The 22250-nt window shown below is 45.1% G+C and overlaps 1 protein-coding gene across 1 annotated transcript in view; it reads left to right on the top strand.

Annotated features, from left to right (window-relative positions):
- LOC115206740 (contactin-5-like) overlaps window positions 1–22250 on the top strand; it is a 503383-nt gene that overhangs the window by 466250 nt on the left and 14883 nt on the right. The window contains exons 19-21 of the mRNA XM_029773946.1: window positions 13923–14157; window positions 18744–18853; window positions 19044–19227. Coding sequence (XP_029629806.1) covers window positions 13923–14157; window positions 18744–18853; window positions 19044–19227 — 529 coding nt within the window. The remainder of the gene's footprint in view (window positions 1–13922; window positions 14158–18743; window positions 18854–19043; window positions 19228–22250) is intronic.

The following is a 22250-nucleotide window of genomic DNA, read 5'->3' as shown; positions in this document are numbered from 1 at the left end:
GTCAAGATGTTAAAATGTTCATAAATGACCAGCATGGTCAAATAATAATAATCATAGTAGTTGTCGAGGGTGCAACAAGCACGTCCGGTGAACAGGTCAGGGTTCCATAGCCGCAGGCAGAACAGTTGAAACTGGAGCAGCAGCACGGCCAGGTGGACTGGGGACAGCAAGGAGTCATCATGCCAGGTAGTCCTGAGGCATGGTCCTAGGGCTCAGGTCCTCCGAGAGAAAGACAGAAAGAGAGAAAGAGAGAATTAGAGAGAGCATATTTAAATTCACACAGGACACCGGATAAGACAAGAGAAATACTCCAGATGTAACAGACTGACCCTAGCCCCCCGACACATAAACTACTGCAGCATAAATACTGGAGGCTGAGACAGGAGGGATCAGAAGACACTGTGGCCCCATCCGATGATACCCCCGGACAGGGCCAAACAGGCAGGATATAACCCCACCCACTTTGCCAAAGCACAGCCCCCACACCACTAGAGGGATGTCTCCAACCACCAACTTACCGTACTAAGACAATGCCGAGTATAGCCCACAACGATCTCCGCCATGGCACAACCCAAGGGGGGGCGCCAACCCAGAGAGGAAGACCACGTCAGTGACTCAACCCACTCAAGTGACGCACCCCTCCCATGGACGGCATGGAAGAACACCAGTAAGTCAGTGACTCAGCCCCTGTAATAGGGTTAGAGGCAGAGAATCCCAGTGGAAAGAGGGGAACCGGCAAGGCAGAGACAGCAAGGGCGGTTCGTTGCTCCAGCCTTTCCGTTCACCTTCACACTCCTGGGCCAGACTATGCTTAATCATAGGACCTACTGAAGAGATAAGTCTTCAGTAAAGACTTAAAGGTTGAGACTGAGTCTGCGTCTCTCACATTGGTAGGCAGATCATTCCATAAAAATGGAGCTCTATAGGAGAAAGCCCTACCTCCAGCCGTTTGCTTAGAAATTCTAGGGACAATTAGGAGGCCTGTGTCTTGTGACCGTAGCGTACGTGTAGGTATGTACGGCAGGACCAAATCGGAAAGATAGGTAGGAGCAAACCCATGTAATGCTTTGTAGGTTAGCAGTAAAACCTTGAAATCAGCCCTTACCTTAACAGGAAGCCAGTGTAGGGAGGCTAGCACTGGAGTAATATGATCAATTTTTTTGGTTCTAGTCAGGATTCTAGCAGCCGTATTTAGCACTAACTGAAGTTTGTTTAGTGCTTTATCCGGGTAGCCGGAAAGTAGAGCATTGCAGTAGTCCAGCCTAGTAGTAACAAAATCATGGATTAATTTTTCTGCGTCATTTTTGGACAGAAAGTTTCTGATTTTTGCAATGTTACGTAGATGGAAAAAAGCTGTCCTTGAAACAGTCTTGATATTTTCTTCAAAAGAAAGATCAGGGTCCAGAGTAACGCCGAAGTCCTTCACAGTTTTATTTGAGACGACTGTACAACCATCCAGATTAATTGTCAGATTCAACAGAAGATCTCTTTCTTTCTTGGGACCTAGAACAAGCATATCTGTTTTGTCCGAGTTTAAAAGTAGAAAGTTTGCAGCCATCCACTTCTTTATGTCTGAAACACAGGCTTCTAGCGAGGGCAATTTTGGAGCTTCACCATGTTTCATTGAAATGTACAGCTGTATGTCGTCCGCATAGCAGTGAAATTTAACATTATGTTTTCGAATGACATCCCCAAGAGGTAAAATATATAGTGAAGACAATAGTGGTCCTAAAACGGAACCTTGAGGAACACCGAAATGTACAATTGATTTGTCAGAGGACAAACCATTCACAGAGACAAACTGATATCTTTCCGACAGATAAGATCTAAACCAGGCCAGAACTTGTCCATGTAGACCAATTTGGGTTTCCAATCTCTCCAAAAGAATGTGGTGATCGATGGTATCAAAAGCGGCACTAAGATCTAGGAGCACTAGGACAGATGCAGAGCCTCGGTCTGACGTCATTAAAAGGTCATTTACCACCTTCACAAGTGCAGTCTCAGTGCTATGATGGGGTCTAAAACCAGACTGAAGCGTTTCGTATACATTGTTTGTCTTCAGGAAGGCAGTGAGTTGCGGTGCAACAGCTTTTTCTAAAATTTTTGAGAGGAATGGAAGATTCGATATAGGCCGATAGTTTTTTATAATATCTGGGTCAAGATTCGGCTTTTTCAAGAGAGGCTTTATTACTGCCACTTTTAAAAAGTAGTACACTATATAAGGAATAGGGTGCCATTTGGTTCGCAAAGAAGGAAGATAACATTCACATTGAGGAGAACTACACCTTAGTGTAGAATTATGGGTGTCATAGGTCCAGGTTTCAGATAGTAGGATATTTATCAGCCCAGGTTCCAGACAGTAGGATATTTATCAGCCCAGGTTCCAGGTAGTAGGATATTTATCAGCCCAGGTTCCAGATAGTAGGATATTTATCAGCCCAGGTTCCAGATAGTAGGATATTTATCAGCCCAGGTTCTAGATAGTAAGATATTTATCAGCCCAGGTTCCAGACAGTAAGATGTTTATCAGCCCAGGTTCCAGATAGTAGGATGTTTATCAGCCCAGGTTCCAGACAGTAGGATGTTTATCAGCCCAGGTTCCAGATAGTAGGATATTGATCAGCCCAGGTTCCAGATAGTAGGATATTTATCAGCCCAGGTTCCAGACAGTAGGATATTTTTCAGCCCAGGTTCTAGATAGTAGGATGTTTATCAGCCCAGGTTCCAGATAGTAGGATGTTTATCAGCCCAGGTTCTAGATAGTAGGATATTTATCAGCCCAGGTTCCAGACAGTAGGATATTTATCAGCCCAGGTTCTAGATAGTAGGATATTTATCAGCCCAGGTTCCAGATAGTAGGATATTTATCAGCCCAGGTTCCAGATAGTAGGATATTTATCAGCCCAGGTTCCAGACAGTAGGATATTTATCAGCCCAGGTTCAGATAGTAGGATGTTTATCAGCCCAGGTTCTAGATAATAGGATGTTTATCAGCCCAGGTTGCAGATAGTAGGATATTTATCAGCCCAGGTTCCAGATAGTAGGATATTTATCAGCCCAGGTTCTAGATAGTAAGATATTTATCAGCCCAGGTTCCATATGTTTATCTGAGCTGTTCAGCAGTGGTCTGTTCTAGATAGTAGTATGTTTATCTGGGCTGTTAGGGGGTGCTCTGCTGTTAGGCGGTGCTCTGCTGTTCGGCGGTGCTCTGCTGTTAGGCGGTACTCTGCTGTTAGGCGGTACTCTGCTGTTAGGCGGTGCTCTGCTGTTAGGCGGTGCTCTGCTGTTAGGCGGTGCTCTGCTGTTCTGCGGTGCTCTGCTGTTAGGCGGTGCTCTGCTGTTAGGCGGTACTCTGCTGTTCTGCGGTGCTCTGCTGTTAGGCGGTGCTCTGCTGTTAGGCGGTACTCTGCTGTTCTGCGGTGCTCTGCTGTTAGGCGGTGCTCTGCTGTTAGGCGGTACTCTGCTGTTAGGCGGTGCTCTGCTGTTCGGCGGTGCTCTGCTGTTCGGCGGTGCTCTGCTGTTAAGCGGTGCTCTACTGTTAGGCGGTGCTCTACTGTTAGGTGGTGCTCTACTGTTAGGCGGTGCTCTGCTGTTCAGCGGTGCTCTGCTGTTCAGCGGTGCTCTACTGTTAGGCGGTGCTCTGCTGTTAGGCGGTGCTCTGCTGTTAGGCGGTGCTCTGCTGTTCGGCGGTGCTCTGCTGTTCGGCGGTGCTCTACTGTTAGGCGGTGCTCTGCTGTTCGGCGGTGCTCTGCTATTATGCGGTGCTCTGCTGTTAGGCGGTGCTCTGCTTTTCAGCAGTGAACCTCTCAGGAAGAGGCCTCCCGAGTGGCGCAGTGGTCTAAGGCACTGTATTGCAGTGCTAGCTGCGTCACTACAGATCCTTGTTCGATCTCAGGGTGTGTTGAAGCCGGGCGCAACTGGGAGACCCATGAGGTGGCGCACAATTTCCCCAGCTTCGTATGGGTTAGGTGAGGGTTTGGCCGGCCGGGTTGTCCTTGTACCATCGCACTCTAGTGACTCCTGTGGTGGGCCAGGCGCATGCACGCTGACACGGTCACCAGGTGTACAGTTTGTCCTCCAGGCACATTGGTGCGGCTGGCTTCCGGATAAAGCTAGCATTGTGTCAAGAAGCAGTGTGGCAAGGCGGAGTCGTGTTTCGGAGGATGCACAGCTCTCAACCTTTTTCTCTCCCGAGTCCGTACGGGAGTTCCAGCGATGGGACAAGACTGTAACTACCAATTGGATATCACAATATTGTGGAGAAAAACGGGAAATACATTTAAAACAGTTTTTATTATAATAAATAAAATAAAAAAGAACCTCGTAGGAAGGTCATTAGACTACCACCAGAATAATCATTACACCTATATCTGCGTCTACACTGACAGTTCATTTATCTGGATCTACGCTGACAGTTTTTTTTACAAACCACTGTAAATGTTTGTTCAAAAAGTACCAGTAGCACAAAATGGTGTCGGTTATGGCTATCTTGATCCATGAGTGCTTTGTGTTTTTTGCATGTGGTTATGATTATGCTTTATAACATTTACTTAAAAATATGTGAAGGTAACACGATAGCATTTGTTATGGAACAAGAGAGAATTTCAAACAGTGAGAGATGCACCACATTGGATGCGTGTGTTCTAAAGAGGTGATCACCTGCTCCACATTTAATGGAATCTATTAGACAAGATAGGAATTTAATAGAAAAATGTTAGCTGCCAGAATTAAATTTTGGTCTAAATGAAATAAAGCGACAAACACCTGCACAGTCGGCGTCTTGGCATCAGGTCTGTCTGTCATTATGTAATGTGATGATTTGCAACAGGCTTTAGAATGATAGTGTCCCCTCCATGCGTGAGCCAAATGATCCAGCTCTGCCGAGGGAGAGTGGAGGTGGATGGAGTTGGAATTCACAACTCAATCCTCCGTGAGGACCAATCACGATGGCTGGATGATTAATTAACTACGGTGTTCCTAGAAAACGGATTAGCTTCCATCAAACTGTCATTATCAGACTTGGCTAGGTGGGGAGGGGGGCTACTTGGGCTAGGCTGGCTACGGGGGGGCTGTTTGGGCTAGGCTGGCCAGGGGGGGGCTGTTTGGGCTAGGCTGGCTACAGGGGGGCTAGGCTGGCTACGGGGGGGGCTAGGCTGGCTACGGGGGGGCTGCTTGGGCTAGGCTGGCTACTGGGGGGTTAGGCTGGTTACGGGAGGGCTGGGCTGGCTACGGGGGGGGGCTGCTAGGGCTAGGCTGGCTATGGGGGGGTTGCTAGGGCTAGGCTGGCTACGGGGGGGCTGCTAGGGCTAGGCTGGCTACGGGGGGGCTGCTTAGGCTGGCTACGGGGGGGCTGGGCTGGCTATGGGGGGCTAGGCTGGCTACGGGGGGGGCTGCTAGGGCTAGGCTGGCTACGGGGGGGCTAGGCTGGCTACGGGGGGGCTGCTTAGGCTGGCTACGGGTGGGCTGGGCTGGCTATGGGGGGGCTAGGCTGGCTACGGGGTGGGCTAGGCTGGCTACAGGGGGGCTGCTTGGGCTAGGCTGGCTACGGGGGGCTGGGCTGGCTACGGGGGGGGGGGCTGCTAGGGCTAGGCTGGCTATGGGGGGGTTGCTAGGGCTAGGCTGGCTACGGGGGGGCTGCTAGGGCTAGGCTGGCTACGGGGGGGGCTAGGCTGGCTACGGGGGGGCTGCTTAGGCTGGCTACGGGGGGGCTGGGCTGGCTATGGGGGGCTAGGCTGGCTACGGGGGGGGCTAGGCTGGCTACGGGGGGGCTGCTAGGGCTAGGCTGGCTACGGGGGGGGGCTAGGCTGGCTACGGGGGGGGCTAGGCTGGCTACGGGGGGGGCTGCTAGGGCTAGGCTGGCTACTGGGGGGCTGCTAGGGCTAGGCTGGCTACGGGGGGGCTAGGCTGGCTACGGGGGGGGGGGCTGCTAGGGCTAGGCTGGTTGGGAGGGGGCTAGGCTGGCTACGGGGGGGGCTAGGCTGGCTAGGCTGGCTACGGGGGGGGCTAGGCTGGCTAGGCTGGCTACGGGGGGGCTAGGCTGGCTACGGGGGGGGCTAGGCTGGCTAGGCTGCCTACGGGGGGTGCTAGGCTGGCTACGGGGGGGCTAGGCTGGCTACAGAGGGCTAGGCTGGCTAGGCTGGCTATGGGGGGGCTGCTAGGGCTAAGCTGGCTACGGGTGCATGGGCTCTACAGTGTCACAGAATGACCAAACTATGTAAAACTTCAACATATACAACTAGTGGGATCTGAACCATTTAGAATATATTCCAATCCTGGCTGAAGGAACAGGGGGTCAAGGAGAGAGGATATATTCAGATACTGGCTGAAGAAACAGGGGGACAAGGAGAGAGGATATATTCAGATCCTGGCTGAAGGAACAGGGGGTCAAGGAGAGAGGATATATTCAGATCCTGGCTGAAGGAACAGGGGGTCAAGGAGAGAGGATATATTCAGATCCTGGCTGAAGAAACAGGGGGACATGGAGAGAGGATATATTCAGATCCTGGCTGAAGAAACAAGGGGACAAGGAGAGAGGATATATTCAGATCCTGGCTGAAGAAACAAGGGGACAAGGAGAGAGGATATATTCAGATCCTGGCTGAAGAAACAAGGGGACAAGGAGAGAGGATATATTCAGATCCTGGCTGAAGAAACAGGGGGTCAAGGAGAGAGGATATATGACTTCAAACCCCAACAGTGACAGCACACAGAGCTAAAGTCTAGGCATTCACTCGTGGGAGCTAACACACCTCTACCAGTCTCAGAAAAGGTTTATCAGACCAAAATCTAGCAGTCATCCTCTGTATTAAGTTAGGGTCTCCCCCTCTGTGGGTGGTAGCAGGCCTGCTGGGTGTCTCTCCCTCAGTGGCTCTGTCTGGGTGACTGAGAGGGCATCTGTAATGGTCTACTCAGTAGTCTCCTAGAGAGGGAGCAGCCATCACACACACGCACACACACTCACACATTCATCCTGCTTAAGAGCCTTCTAGTGCCACACATACACACACACACATTCATCCTACTTAATAACCTGACTGAGCCCACTACCTTGGCTGATCCAGCCCCATCCCCAGCCCTCTCACACCCACATTCCCTCTACTTAATAACCTGACTGAGCCCACTACCTTGGCTGCTCCAGCCCCATCCCCATCCCCAGCCCTCTCATACACACATTCATCCTACTTAATAACCTGACTGAGCCCACAACCTTGGCTGCTCCAGCCCCATCCCCAGCCCCATCCCTCCCACACACACATTCATCCTACTTAATAACCTGACTGAGCCCACAACCTTGGCTGCTCCAGCCACATCCCCAGCCCCAGCCCCAGCCATAGCCCTCTCATACACACATTCATCCTACTTAATAACCTGACTGAGCCCACTACCTTGGCTGCTCCAGCCCCATCCCCAGCCCTCTCACACCCACATTCCCTCTACTTAATAACCTGACTGAGCCCACTACCTTGGCTGCTCCAGCCCCATCCCCATCCCCAGCCCTCTCATACACACATTCATCCTACTTAATAACCTGACTGAGCCCACTACCTTGGCTACTCCAGCCCCATCCCCATCCCTCTCACACACACATTCATCCTACTTAATAACCTGACTGAGCCCACAACCTTGGCTGCTCCAGCCCCATCCCCAGCCCTCTCATACACACATTCATCCTACTTAATAACCTGACTGAGCCCACTACCTTGGCTGCTCCAGCCCCATCCCCAGCTCTCTCATACACACATCCATCCTACTTAATAACCTGACTGAGCCCACTACCTTGGCTACTCCAGCCCCAACCCCAGCCCCAGCCCTCTCACACACTCTGGCTGCCAGAAGCAGCTCGCACACGTTCCTGCTCTGTCTGTTTCAATATTAATCTCTATTGATCGCAGACATGCAGCAGACTTCCTGATTTATATCCAGAATCATTTAGCTGCATCTGGAGCCAGGTATGCGTTCCAAATGGGACCTTATTCCCTAATAAGGCAGGACCCATAGGGCTCTGGTCAAATGTAGTACACTATATAGGGACTTGGGTATCGTTTAGGACATAGCCCGGGAGAAATAGGGCAGAAATAATATGACTCAAAATGACAAGTCCCGAGAAAGTAAGTCCTCATGTAATAAAGCCATGAGGACATTGACTTGTGATGCCCTCCAAGTGAATGGTCATCCTTGACTGGTGATACCGACCAAATGAATGATCATCATAGATGAGTGATCAGTTGTTACATCAGTGTTTGGTTTAAAGTGATTCATCAATTCACTTGTATCTATAGCAAGGGAATCAGAATCAATCCACATGTATCTATAGATAGTTAATCAGAATCAATCCACTTGTATATATAGCAAGGGAATCAGAATCAACCCACATGTATCTATAGATAGTTAATCAGAATCAATCCACTTGTATCTATAGCAAGGGAATCAGAATCAATCCACATGTATCTATAGCAAGGGAATCAGAATCAATCCACATGTATCTATGGGTAGTTAATCAGAATCAATCCACTTGTATCTATAGCAAGGGAATCAGAATCAATCCACTTGTATCTATAGTAAGGGAATCAGAATCAATCCACATGTATCTATAGTAAGGGAATCAGAATCAATCCACATGTATCTATAGGTAGTTAATCAGAATCAATCCACTTGTATCTATAGCAAGGGAATCAGAATCAATCCACTTGTATCTATAGTAAGGGAATCAGAATCAATCCACATGTATCTATAGTAAGGGAATCAGAATCAATCCACCTGTATCTATAGTAAGGGAATCAGAATCAATCCACTTGTATCTATAGTAAGGGAATCAGAATCAATCCACATGTATCTATAGTAAGGGAATCAGAATCAATCCACATGTATCTATAGGTAGTTAATCAGAATCAATCCACATGTATCTATAGGTAGTTAATCAGAATCAATCCACTTGTATCTATAGCAAGGGAATCAGAATCAATACACTTGTATCTATAGTAAGGGAATCAGAATCAATCCACATGTATCTATAGTAAGGGAATCAGAATCAATCCACGTGTATCTATAGTAAGGGAATCAGAATCAATCCACATGTATCTATAGTAAGGGAATCAGAATCAATCCACATGTATCTATAGATAGTTAATCAGAATCAATCCACTTGTATCTATAGTAAGGGAATCAGAATCAATCCACATGTATCTATAGATAGTTAATCAGAATCAATCCACTTGTATCTATAGCAAGGGAATCAGAATCAATCCACATGTATCTATAGCAAGGGAATCAGAATCAATCCACATGTATCTATAGGTAGTTAATCAGAATCAATCCACTTGTATCTATAGCAAGGGAATCAGAATCAATCCACTTGTATCTATAGTAAGGGAATCAGAATCAATCCACATGTATCTATAGTAAGGGAATCAGAATCAATCCACATGTATCTATAGGTAGTTAATCAGAATCAATCCACTTGTATCTATAGCAAGAGAATCAGAATCAATCCACTTGTATCTATAGTAAGGGAATCAGAATCAAACCACATGTATCTATAGTAAGGGAATCAGAATCAATCCACATGTATCTATAGTAAGGGAATCAGAATCAATCCACATGTATCTATAGTAAGGGAATCAGAATCAATCCACTTGTATCTATAGTAAGGGAATCAGAATCAATCCACATGTATCTATAGTAAGGGAATCAGAATCAATCCACATGTATCTATAGTAAGGGAATCAGAATCAATCCACATGTATCTATAGTAAGGGAATCAGAATATCGCATTTCCAACCTCTCAATGTGAGAAAGACGGTGGTAGGTTTGACATTGGGAAAACCAAACTCAAGAGATGAACAATCAACATTTACAAAATGTTCACACAATAGCTTACACCCCTAAGAATTTACCAAAAGTAAATCCTGGATGTGCTTTATTGAGAGACGGGATATCTTCAGAAACAACACCAGTAAACCCTGTGCTTTATCGAGAGACGGGATATCTTCAGAAACAACACCAGTAAACCCTGTGCTTTATCGAGAGACGGGATATCTTCAGAAACAACACCAGTAAACCCTGTGCTTTATCGAGAGACGGGATATCTTCAGAAACAACACCAGTAAACCCTGTGCTTTATCGAGAGACGGGATATCTTCAGAAACAACACCAGTAAACCCTGTGCTTTATCGAGAGACGGGATATCTTCAGAAACAACACCAGTAAACCCTGTGCTTTATCGAGAGACGGGATATCTTCAGAAACAACACCAGTAAACCCTGTGCGTTATAGAGAGACGGGATATCTTCAGAAACAACACCAAAGTGTTACTTGCTGATCACAATGAACAGAAGTTAGATTACAGCTGGGGAGCTACTGGGATTCAGCTGTGACTTTGTGACATCTTGATTTAATTACTGTCTGTTTAGTGTTTCATTTGCAGACATTCATATAATCACATCACCAAAGAGGTTATTGAAAAAAAGATATGGAAACGAAGCATGCGACTAATACAAAATGTAATAAATTCATTTGATTTATAGATAAACAGATGATGGTATTGTGTCATAGGGGCCATACCCTCCACTACACCTCTGTAAGGGGGGTTTACGTGTGTTTACCCTCCACTACACCTCTGCAAGGGGGGTTTACGTGTGTTTACCCTCCACTACACCACTGTAAGGGAGGTTTACGTGTGTTTACCCTCCACTTCACCACTGTAAGGGAGGTATACCTATATATAAACAGTGTTTACGTGTGTTTACCCTCCCCTACACCACTGTAAGGGAGGTTTACCTATATGTAAACAGTGTTTATTGTGTGTTTACCCTCCACTACACCACTGTAAGGGAGGCACACCTATACACCTGACTGTCAACGTGGGTCTCCTTCATGCCACAAGACTGTGTTAGTCCACCAAGCTAGAGACAAACATTACAATTAGTGTTCAAGTTGGATTAGATGAGATGCACTTATCTGCTCTACTGCATGGTCAGGTCTTTATTGTAAAAGATAATGTGCTCTAAATGACTTAGCTGGTTAAATCAAGGTTAAATAAATGCAGTCTGTTCTGAATCAGTTGGTCTCCCATGCAGAACACAATATTAATGTTCCTGTATAGAGGCAGTCTGTTCTGAATCAGTTGGTCTCCCATGCAGAACAGGCTATTAATATTCCTGTATAGAGTCAAGGAAAGTACAGAGAGATCCTTATTGAAAACCTGCTCCAGAGCGCTCAGGACCTCAGACTGGGGTGAAGGTTCACCTTCCAACAGGACAACGACCCTAAGCACACAGCTAAGACAACGCAGGAGTGGCTTCGGGAGAAGTCTCTGAATGTCCTTGAGTGATCCAGCCAGAGCACGGAATTTAACCTGATCAAACATCTCTGGAGAGACCTGAAAATAGCTGTACAGCGACGCTCCCCATCCAACCTGACAGAGCTTGAGAGGATCTGCAGAGCAGAATGGGAGAAACTCCCCAAATACAGGTGTGTCAAGCTTGTAGCGTCATACACAAGAAGACTCGAGGCTGTAATCACTGCCAAAGGTGCTTCAACAAAGTACTGAGTAAAGGGGATGAATACTTATGTAAATGTGATATTTTTCTTCTTTTTTTGCAAAAATTTGTTAAAACCTGTTTTTGCTTTATCATCATGAGATATTATGTGTAGATTGATGAGGAAAAAAAGTATTTAATACATTTTAGATTAAGGCTGTAACAACAAAATGTGGAAAAAGTGAAGGGGTCTGAATACTTTCCGAATGCACTATATGTGGGCATCTCTCATGGAGATTGGTATAGCTATGTTATATGGGCATCTCTCATGGGGATTGGTATAGCTATGTTATGTGGGCATCTCTCATGGGGATTGGTATAGCTATGTTATATGGGCATCTCTCATGGGGATTGGTATAGCTATGTTATATGGGCATCTCTCATGGGGATTGGTATAGCTATGTTATATGGGCATCTCTCATGGGGATTGGTATAGCTATGTTATATGGGCATCTCTCATGGAGATTGGTATAGCTATGTTATATGGGCATCTCTCATGGGGATTGGTATAGCTATGTTATGTGGGCATCTCTCATGGGGATTGGTATAGCTATGTTATGTGGGCATCTCTCATGGGGATTGGTATAACTATGTTATGTGGGCATCTCTCATGGGGATTGGTATAGCTATGTTATGTGGGAATTTCTCATGGGAATTGGTATAGCTATGTTATGTGGGAATTTCTCATGGGGATTGGTATAGCTATGTTATGTGGGCAGATATCATTGGGATTGGTATAGCTATGTTATCTGGGCAGATATCATGGGGATTTTTGGTTGGTGAACAGATGATCTCTGCATGTGTGGTTCCCACCATGAAGCATGGAGGAGGAGATGTGATGGTGTGGGGTTGCTTTGCTGGTGACACTGTCTGACTTATTTAGAATTCAAGGCACACTTAACCAGCATGGCTGCCACAGCATTCTGCAGCTATAAGCCATCCCATCTGGTTTGCTCTTAGTGGGACTATCATTAGTTTTTCAACAGGACAATGACCCAACACACCTCCAGGCTGTGCAAGGGCTATTTGACCAAGAAGGAGAGTGATGGAGTGCTGCATCAGATGACCTGGCCTCCACAATCACCCGACCTCAACCCAATTGAGATGGTTTGGGATGAGTTGGACCGCAGAGTAAAGGAAAAGCAGCCAACAAGTGCTCAGCATATGTGGGAACTCCTTTAAGACTGTTGGAAAAGCATTCATCAAGATGTTTAGCTCAGCGGTCAAACCAAGCAGGATTAAAGGGATGATATTTCCATGTACTCTCATATCTCTACTCTCTTTTTGATTTGCTCTCGGTACAAGATGCTCTAGGTACAATGTGCTCTAGGTACAAGGTGGTCTAGGTACAATGTGCTCTAGGTGCTCTAGGTACAAGGTGCTCTAGGTATAAGGTGGTCTAGGTACAAGGTGCTCTACGTGGTCTAGGTACAAGGTGCTCTACGTGGTCTAGGTACAAGGTGCTCTACGTGGTCTAGGTACAAGGTGCTCTACGTGCTCTAGGTACAAGGTGCTCTATGTGCTCTAGGTACAAGGTGCTCTACATGCTAGGTGGTCTAGGTACAAGGTGCTCTACGTGCTCTAGGTACAAGGTGCTCTAGGTGGTCTAGGTACAAGGTGTTCTAGGTGCTCTAGGTACAAGGTGTTCTAGGTGCTCTAGGTACAAGGTGCTCTAGGTACAAGGTGCTCTACGTGCTCTAGGTACAAGGTGCTCTAGGTACAAGGTGCTCTAGGTGGTCTAGGTACATGGTGTTCTAGGTGCTCTAGGTACAATGTGATCTAGGTGCTCTAGGTACAATGTGATCTAGGTGCTCTAGGTACAATGTGCTCTAGGTGGTCTAGGTACAAGGTGCTCTAGGTGGTCTAGGTACAATGTGCTCTAGGTACAATGTGCTCTAGGTACAAGGTGCTCTAGGTACAAGGTGCTCTAGGTACAAGGTGCTCTAGGTACAATGTGCTCTAGGTACAAGGTGCTCTAGGTACAAGGTGCTGTTGATACAAGGTGCTGTTGATACACGGTGCTCTAGGTACAAGGTGCTGTTGATACAAGGTGCTGTTGATACAAGGCGCTCTAGGTACAAGGTGCTGTTGATACAAGGTGCTGTTGATACAAGGCGCTCTAGGTACAAGGTGCTCTAGATACAACTATCTGTATTATGATATTGTAATCTAGATATGAGCGGCGAGATAGGCTCCTATAAGGATCCTACTTGAATACAATACCATTATTAATATCTACAGCAGGCTGGGCTGATATTTGAACAGATGAATTAATTTATGAATGTAAATAAATGTATTCAGCTATTTAAATGACCAATGTTGTGGTTATTGATTTGGGTTTTATGTCCAATCAAATAAAACTGTATCTCTTTCCTTGTTTTCCAGCCTGTGTCTGAGGAGTTCCAGAATGGCGAGGGCTTTGGCTACATCGTGGCATTCCGAGCCAATGGTACACGAGGCTGGAAGGAGAAGATGGTGACATCAGCAGATTCCACTACATACAAGTACAGAGACGAGACCTTCCCTCCCCTCACCCCCTTCGAAGTGAAGGTGGGCGTGTACAACAACAAGGGAGACGGACCCTTCAGTGGAGTTGTCACTGTGTACTCTGCAGAGGGGGGTGAGTTCTTGCACTCACACGTCTAAGGATGGCTTTACAGGGGTTGGGAAGGTTGACGATCTTCAAAGAGAAGTGGCTCCTTTACCCCCTGTTTATCTAATATACTAGTGTCTGCTGAGGGGTGGACTTCTTATGTCATGTCCAAGGAATTCTTATGTCATGTCCTAGGAGTTATTATGTCATGTCTCAAGAGTTCTTATATCATGTCCTAGGAGTTCTTATGTCATGTCCAAGAAATTCTTATGTCATGTCCTAGAAGTTCTCTGGTCATGTCCAAGGAATTCTTATGTCATGTCCTAAGAGTTATTATTTTATGTCTCGAAGAGTTATTATGTCATGTCCTATGAGTTATTATTTTATGTCCCGAAGAGTTATTATGTCATGTCCTATGAGTTATTATGTCATGTCCTGTGATCTCAGAAGTCTAAAGATCAAAGAGCACATCTTAGTCGTCTAGGCAATGGGTTGATTTGTTGGTTTTGGAAATGTTAAAGGACCTCCTACACTTAGTCCTCCAATCATTGTACTTGTTTGGTGAATTAAGGTCACTGATTAGTAAGTAACTCCTCTCACCTGGTTGGTTGTCTAGGTGTTACAGAGTGACTGAACCAGGAAACTCCCCTCACCTGGTTGTCCAGGTCTTACAGAGTGACTGAACCAGGGAACTCCCCTCACCTGGTTGTCCAGGTCTTACAGAGTGACTGAACCAGGGAACTCCCCTCACCTGGTTGTCCAGGTCTTATAGAGTGACTGAACCAGGGAACTCCCCTCACCTGGTTGACCAGGTCTTATAGAGTGACTGAACCAGGGAACTCCCCTCACCTGGTTGTCCAGGTCTTATAGAGTGACTGAGTTTACTTTACTATTTATATTTTTGCCAACTTTTCTTTAACTTCACTACATTCATGAATAAAATAATGTACTTTTTCCTCCATACATTTTCCCTGACTCCCAAAAGTACTCGTTACATTTTGAATACTTAGCAGGACAGGAAATGTGTCTAATTCACACACTTATCAAGATACCATCCCTGGTCATCCCTACTGCCTCTGATCTGGCGGACTCACTAAACAGAGAACATCCCTGGTCATCCCTACTGCCTCTGATCTGGAGGACTCACTAAACAGAGAACATCCCTGGTCATCCCTACTGCCTCTGATCTGGCGGACTCACTAAACACACATGCTTCGTTTGTAAATGATTTCTGAGTGTTGGAGTGTGCCCCTGGCTATCCGTGAATTTCAAAAACAAGAAAATTATGCCGTCTGGTTTGATTAACATATGGAATTTGAAAGTATTTGTACTTTAACTTTTACTTTTGATATGATACTTAAATATATTTTTGCAATTACATTTACTTTTGATACTTAAATATATTTAAAACCAAATACCTTTAGACTTTTATTCAAGTCATACTTCCACTGGGTGACTTTCACTTTTACTTGAGTCATTTTCTATTAAGGTATCTTTACTTTTATTCAAGTATGACAATTGGGTCATTTTTTCACCACTGGTAACAAATAAAATATCCCAAAAACTATTTAGTCCATTCAACATAAGCTAAATATGATGTGGCTGTCCATGGTACTGATTTGTGTGTTTGTGTGTGTGTGTGTGTGTGTGTGTGTGTGTGTGTGTGTGTGTGTGTGTGTGTGTGTGTGTGTGTGTGTGTGTGTGTGTGTGTGTGTTTGTGCTTGCCATCCTCCTCTCTTTCATGTTGCCAAAACAATCTACAACTCTGTCATACAGTACATGCTTTTAGTTGTTGTTGTCCTAGGCAACCTGGCTAAAATGCTTGCTCGTTAGCCTAACTTCCTGTCAAGGGCAACGATGCGACAGGTCAGCTAGTTAACATTAGCCTACTACATCTAGCTACATATTGAACTTCCATCCTCTCAGGCAAGTGGCCACAATGTATGAATTTATGTTTGGATCAGAATCACTGTTATAATCATTGGCCAGTATGGAGAATTAAGTAAAACCACAAGTCCAAATCCATATCTCCACTCATAGCTAATTTAGGAAAGGGCCAATTTTAGCTAGCTAGCTAGCCACCGGAAGACAACAACACAATGAGATTGAACAATTCATTTTTTTTCTGTCAGTAATGACATTTTGCTTTTGATGTGATGTGATTGATGTGAAGCCAAAACCAAACTGGCTTCCCTTGACACTTTTTTTTGGTGCTCCAGGAGCATTCACGATTGGGCTCACTCAGTTTAGCTCAACACTGATTGGGTATTATTTTCTTTCTTTTTTTATCAAGGGAGGCCAAATGCTCGCTAGCTTCCATTGCATTTAATGCTACTCTTTTTGACCAGACAGCATCAGATAGATGGGCTACACATATGGACGCTGTTTCCCTCGCTCGGATGCTTTCTCCAGTGAGATACATTCAGCTTCTTGCGAATTGAACTAAAATTATGAAACACAGAGAGATGAAAGATAAATAATTGTACATGTTTTTTTTATTTTATTATTGGTCAATTTTTGGGGGCAGTCTGGTTTCACTTGGTATCCATGAATACACGTCACTGTGTAAATGGTATGTTATAGAATGGTCCAGACACCTTTTGTTTGTGATTTCACTATTTTTTGTAAAACTTACCCCAAACAGCAAATCACTTCCCCATCCTCATTGTGTAGTATGGGCGCCCTGAAAAAAACATGAACAAAGGCTCCAAAAACACCCAAATACGTCCTTTTAGAATGGTATACCTGGAATTAATATTTCTGACTCATATTGATGCCACACAGGCCCTTTTCTGTCAGAGAGGTTGTTTATTGGAGAAATAACAGCAAGCAGCAGACACAGCCCTCCATGGAAGGACTTGGAATAAGGTTTCCCTTGGAATGACCACTTTCAACATATCACTTTATTCCAACATATCCTCTGACCTCCCTGGGATTGAAATACCATATACAGTATGAATGGCTGATATGCTATGATATGTGAATAGTTATTTACCGAGTTACTATCTCCCGACTAAACTCTAAACATATAAATATCTCTCAGTCACAGTCAATTAATTCATTCTTATTACCTCATATCAGTCTCATTCTGAATGTTTCAAAACTCTTGGATATCTGCACGAACCCCAGCATAAATGATGAATCAGCGATATACAAATTGGCTTAATACTTTATTTATTTACCAACTAACTAAATAATAATACAGAATTACAAAAACACACAAACAGGAAAGCTTAAACATTGATTACGACACAATGCAATGAAAAGCCCCTAGTGGACTAAACCGATATGATGGCTTGTTACACAAAATGGTCGATTCAAAAGAGAGGGAAAGGGAGGGGCATGTAAGAAAGAGCAGGAGAAAAGACAAAGGACTTCACTAACGTACATACAGCTGATAACTATGCTGATGGAAAAGAAAATGATTTTCTTTTTTATTTCACCTTTATTTAACCAGGTAGGCCAGTTGAGAGAAAGTTCTCATTTACAACTGTGACCTGGCCAAGATACAGCAAAGCAGAACAAAGAATACTTTGCACATGAACGTCTGCTCATTCGAAATAATTGCAAAATACATATTTACGTGTGTCTGTCTTTGCTGTCTCTCTGTTGAAAACACTCAATCCATCTACGGGGAGTAATTCGACAGAAAATCTCTGGTTGTCCAACAGAAGTCACCACGTCCTTTGTAGTTGTAGTAGGTTTCGGAGTGTCTGTGAGGACGGATCCTCCATAGGTCTACCCTGCATTGTTCAGCGGGCTCTGTTCGTTAGAATAGAGTTGTCTACAGTATAGTGGTGAGAGTAAATTGTTCTTTGTCTTCTCGTCCTCGGTCGAGTTTACTAGACTAAAGTACTTAAACATCTGCAGACTGTCCGTACCCACGGACCATTCCAACTGTTTGGATTACAGAAATATTGTTTAATTATTCAACCTTGTGATGTTACGGTTTTGGCGGGAGGAATCTCCTTGAAACAATGTGGTTTCTTTCCCCTCCTCCTGCAAAGCCCAAAGGCGGAGTTTCTACAAGGTATTTATGACTGTCATAAAACGGCCAACTCCATCCCTCTCCCCCTCTGCGGGAGAGAGCACTGTAGAGTGGACCCACTGTAACCTGATCTTTCAGATCTGAACTGGAGAGTCATGACAGAGCCTGTCAGTCTGAACACTGTCTGGTAACCTTGAGCCTGTCAGTGAGGGTGCTGTAGTGCGGACCCACTGTAATCTGATCCTTCAGATCTTCACAGGAGAGTCATGACAACTGATTGATGTTTACTGTGATGAATATATACTGATTGATGTTCATAGTATGCCTTTTAAATCCCCTCATTATAATGATATCCCTGTCATTAATCATATTAGTGTCTGTAGTGTAAATATCTCAATTTCAACACCTCTATCCATCATTCTGTATTAGTGTCTATAGAGTAAATATCTCAATTTCCACACCTCTATCCATCATTCTGTATTAGTGTCTGTAGTGTAAATATCTACATTTCCACACTATGCATCATTCTGTATACAGATAGAAGAGCTAGCAGCAGTTATAGTGTGACATCATAATTCCTGGGGTTTCTAAGGTTGACTATGTGTGTGTGTGTTTCCCTCCACAGAGCCCAGGGATGCCCCATCTGAGGTGAAAGCTTCCAGCATTTCCTCTAAGGAAATTAAGGTCACTTGGAGACCGATCAACCCTGGTCCTGGGAGACCACGAGGATACGAGGTGAGTGTGTGTGTGCCTGTCTGTGTTTGTCTGTGTGTGTGTGTGTGTGTGCATTCGTGCACGTTTGTGTTCTTGTTTTTGTGCATGTACTATATTCTCAGAGATTTTTACATTTCACCTCTGTACTAAATACTAGGATAAAGAAAACAGTCATTGGAAAGAACCTTGCCCAACTCTTCCTTTCCCTCAGGTGAGCTACAGGAAGGACAGTGAGCAGGAGTCAGGGAAGAAGAAGAAGACAGCCGGGAACGAGACGTCTATGGTGCTGACAGGGTTGGAGGGGAACAGTGTGTACGTCATCACAGTCAGAGGCTTCAACAGTATCGGCCAGGGCCCTGCATCAACCGCTAGCACCGCCAAGACCAAGAAAGATCGTGAGTACGGTAACTCACACACTACCAACTCACACACTACCAGCCAGCACACCTAGCATCGCCAAGACCAAGAAAGACCGTGAGTACGGTAACTCACACACTACCAACTCACACACTACCAACTCACACACTACCAGCCAGCACACCTAGCACCGCCAAGACCAAGAAAGATCGTGAGTACGGTAACTCACACACTAGCAACTCACACACTACCAGCCAGCACACCTAGCTCTGCAAAGACCAGGAAAGACAGTTTTATTTATTTATTTTTTATTTATTTCACCTTTGTTTAACCAGGTAGGCAAGTTGAGAACAAGTTCTCATTTACAATTGCGACCTGGCCAAGATAAAGCAAAGCAGTTCGACAACATACAACAACACAGAGTTACACATGGAGTAAAACAAACATACAGTTGATAATACAGTAGAAAAATACATCTATATACAATGTGAGCAAATGAGGTGAGATAAGGGAGGTAAAGGCAAAAAAAGGCCATGGTGGCAAAGTAAATATAATATAGCAAGTAAAACACTGGAATGGTAGATTTGTAGTAGAAGAAAGTGCAAAGTAGAAATAGAAATAATGGGGTGAGTACACCAGTGAGTACAGTGAGTACACCAGTCATACCAGCCATACTGTATGTAAACACATTCCCTCATACCAACCATACTGTATATAGAGACATTCCCTCATACCAACCATACTGTATATAGAGACATTCCCTCATACCAACCATACTGTATATAGAGACATTCCCTCATACCAACCATACTGTATATAGAGACATTCCCTCATACCAACCATACTGTATATAGAGACATTCCCTCATACCAACCATACTGTATATAGAGACATTCCCTCCTTTGATATATCTGTATATGCAAGTCAAATTCCCGGTACAGTTACATGTACTTGACAATTAAAGGTGATTCTGATAAAGGTGATTTGGATGCTGATTCTGATATGGAGACATTTTCTCATTCGATGCGCAATCCATCATAGCATAATCCAAGATGGCGTAGCAGTCAGACGTCTTTGTCCTGTCGTGTCCCTTGTATATATCTTTTTACATCTTTTTCTTCGCATATCTTTTTTAAATATTTTTCTAAACCTCAACTTCTAAATATTCTCCTGCAACCCGCCTCACCCAATGTGATGTGGATCAGTTTTTTTTCTAAAGTATTTCTATTTCCTTCGGATCTGGAATCCCTCAACTGAAGCTAGTCAGCTAACTACCTACCAGCTATCAGTCAGCAAACCATTGCTAGCGGTCATCAGCTAACCTTTAGCTCGGAAAGCTCCCGCCAGTTCGAACAACGTGACTCAAACCAGAGCATAACGGACCTATATATATATATTTTTTTTTCTTCTCCATATCCCCGGATTCCTACCGCAAACTCTGAACATTTTCATCTGGATCTTCGCAACTAGCTAACCGCAATCCCGGGTGACTGCTCCTGGCTAGCGTTTCCACCCGGGAGCAAGCACCAATTAGCCTGAAGCTAGCCCTGCCAGGGCTCCTGTGCTACCACCGAAGCCCCGGGCTACAATATCCGGACCCCTTCTACTGCCGGTACGGGGCATGGAACCCCGCCGATCCTCTACGACTGGAATACCGACATAATCTGCCCGAGAATTCCAACAGGCCCCTCAGGTGTGACGTCTGCTGAAGGCCCATTCTGCTAACCGCGGCCTGCTAGCTACCTAGAGCTACTTGGAATCCTACTAATTCCACGACTGGTCTATCGACGTCACGAAGAGGCAAAAACAAACTTACCCCCGTTGCGACATCCCCCAAAGGCTAACTTGCAAGCCCAGGTCTGCTAACTGCTAGCTTGCTTGCCCCGGTCTGCTAACTGCTAGCTTTCCTGCCACGGTCTGCTAACTGCTAGCCCGGTCTGCTAACTGCTTGCTTGCCTGCCCCGGTCTGCTAACTGCTAGCTTGCCAGCCCCGGTCTGCTAGCTGCTAGCTTGTTTAGCCCCGGCCTACTAACTGTTAGCTTGTTAGCATTGGCCTGCTAAATGTCTAAATCGCCGTGTCCCCAGTCAGCCCAACCACTCACTGGACCCATATGTTCACTTGGCTACACATGCCTCTCTCTAATATCAATATGCCTCGTCCATTACTGTCCTGGTTAGTGATTACTGTCTTATTTCACTGTAGAGCCTCTATCCCTGCTCAATATGCCTTAACCAACGATGTTGTTCCACCTCCTACATATGCGATGACATCACCTGGTTTAAACGACTCTAGAGACTATATCTCTCTCATCATTACTCAATGCCTAGGTTTACCTCCAATGTACTCACATCCTGCCTTACCTTTGTCTGTACACTATGCCTTGAATCTATGCTATTGTGCCCAGAAACCTGTTCCTTTTACTCTCTGTTCTGAACGTGCTAGACGGCCAGTTCTTATAGCCTTTAGCCGTACCCTTATCCTACTTCTCCTCTGTTCCTCTGGTGATGTAGAGGTTAATCCTGGTCCTGGAGTGCCTAGCTCCACTCCCACTCCCACTCCCCAGGTGCTCTCATTTGTTGACTTCTGTAACCGTAAAAGCCTTGGTTTCATGCATGTTAACATTAGAAGCCTATTCCCTAAATTTGTTTTACTCACTGCTTTAGCACACTCTGCCAAACCAGATGTCTTAGCCGTGTCTGAATCCTGGCTTAGGAAAACCACCAAAAACCCTGAAATCTCCATCGTTAACTATAACATTTTCCGCCAAGATACAACTGCCAAAGGGGCCGGTGTTGCAATCTACTGCAAAGATAGCCTGCAGAGTTCTGTATTACTATCCAAGTCTGTACCCAAACAATTCGAGCTTCTACTTCTAAAAATGCACCTTTCCAGAAACAAGTCTCTCACTGTTACCACTTGCTATAGACCACCATCTTCCCCCAGCTGTGCCCTCAATACCATATGTGAATTGATTGCCCCCCATCTATCTTCTGAGCTCGTGCTACTAGGTGAACTAAACTGGGACATGCTTAACACCCCGGCCATCCTACAGTCTAAGCT

This window comes from Salmo trutta, chromosome 13 (assembly GCF_901001165.1).
Source record: "Salmo trutta chromosome 13, fSalTru1.1, whole genome shotgun sequence".
NCBI classification, from domain to species: Eukaryota; Metazoa; Chordata; class Actinopteri; order Salmoniformes; family Salmonidae; genus Salmo; species Salmo trutta.
Note: the sequence above shows the minus strand (reverse complement) of the source record. Positions and strands in the feature narration are given on the sequence as shown.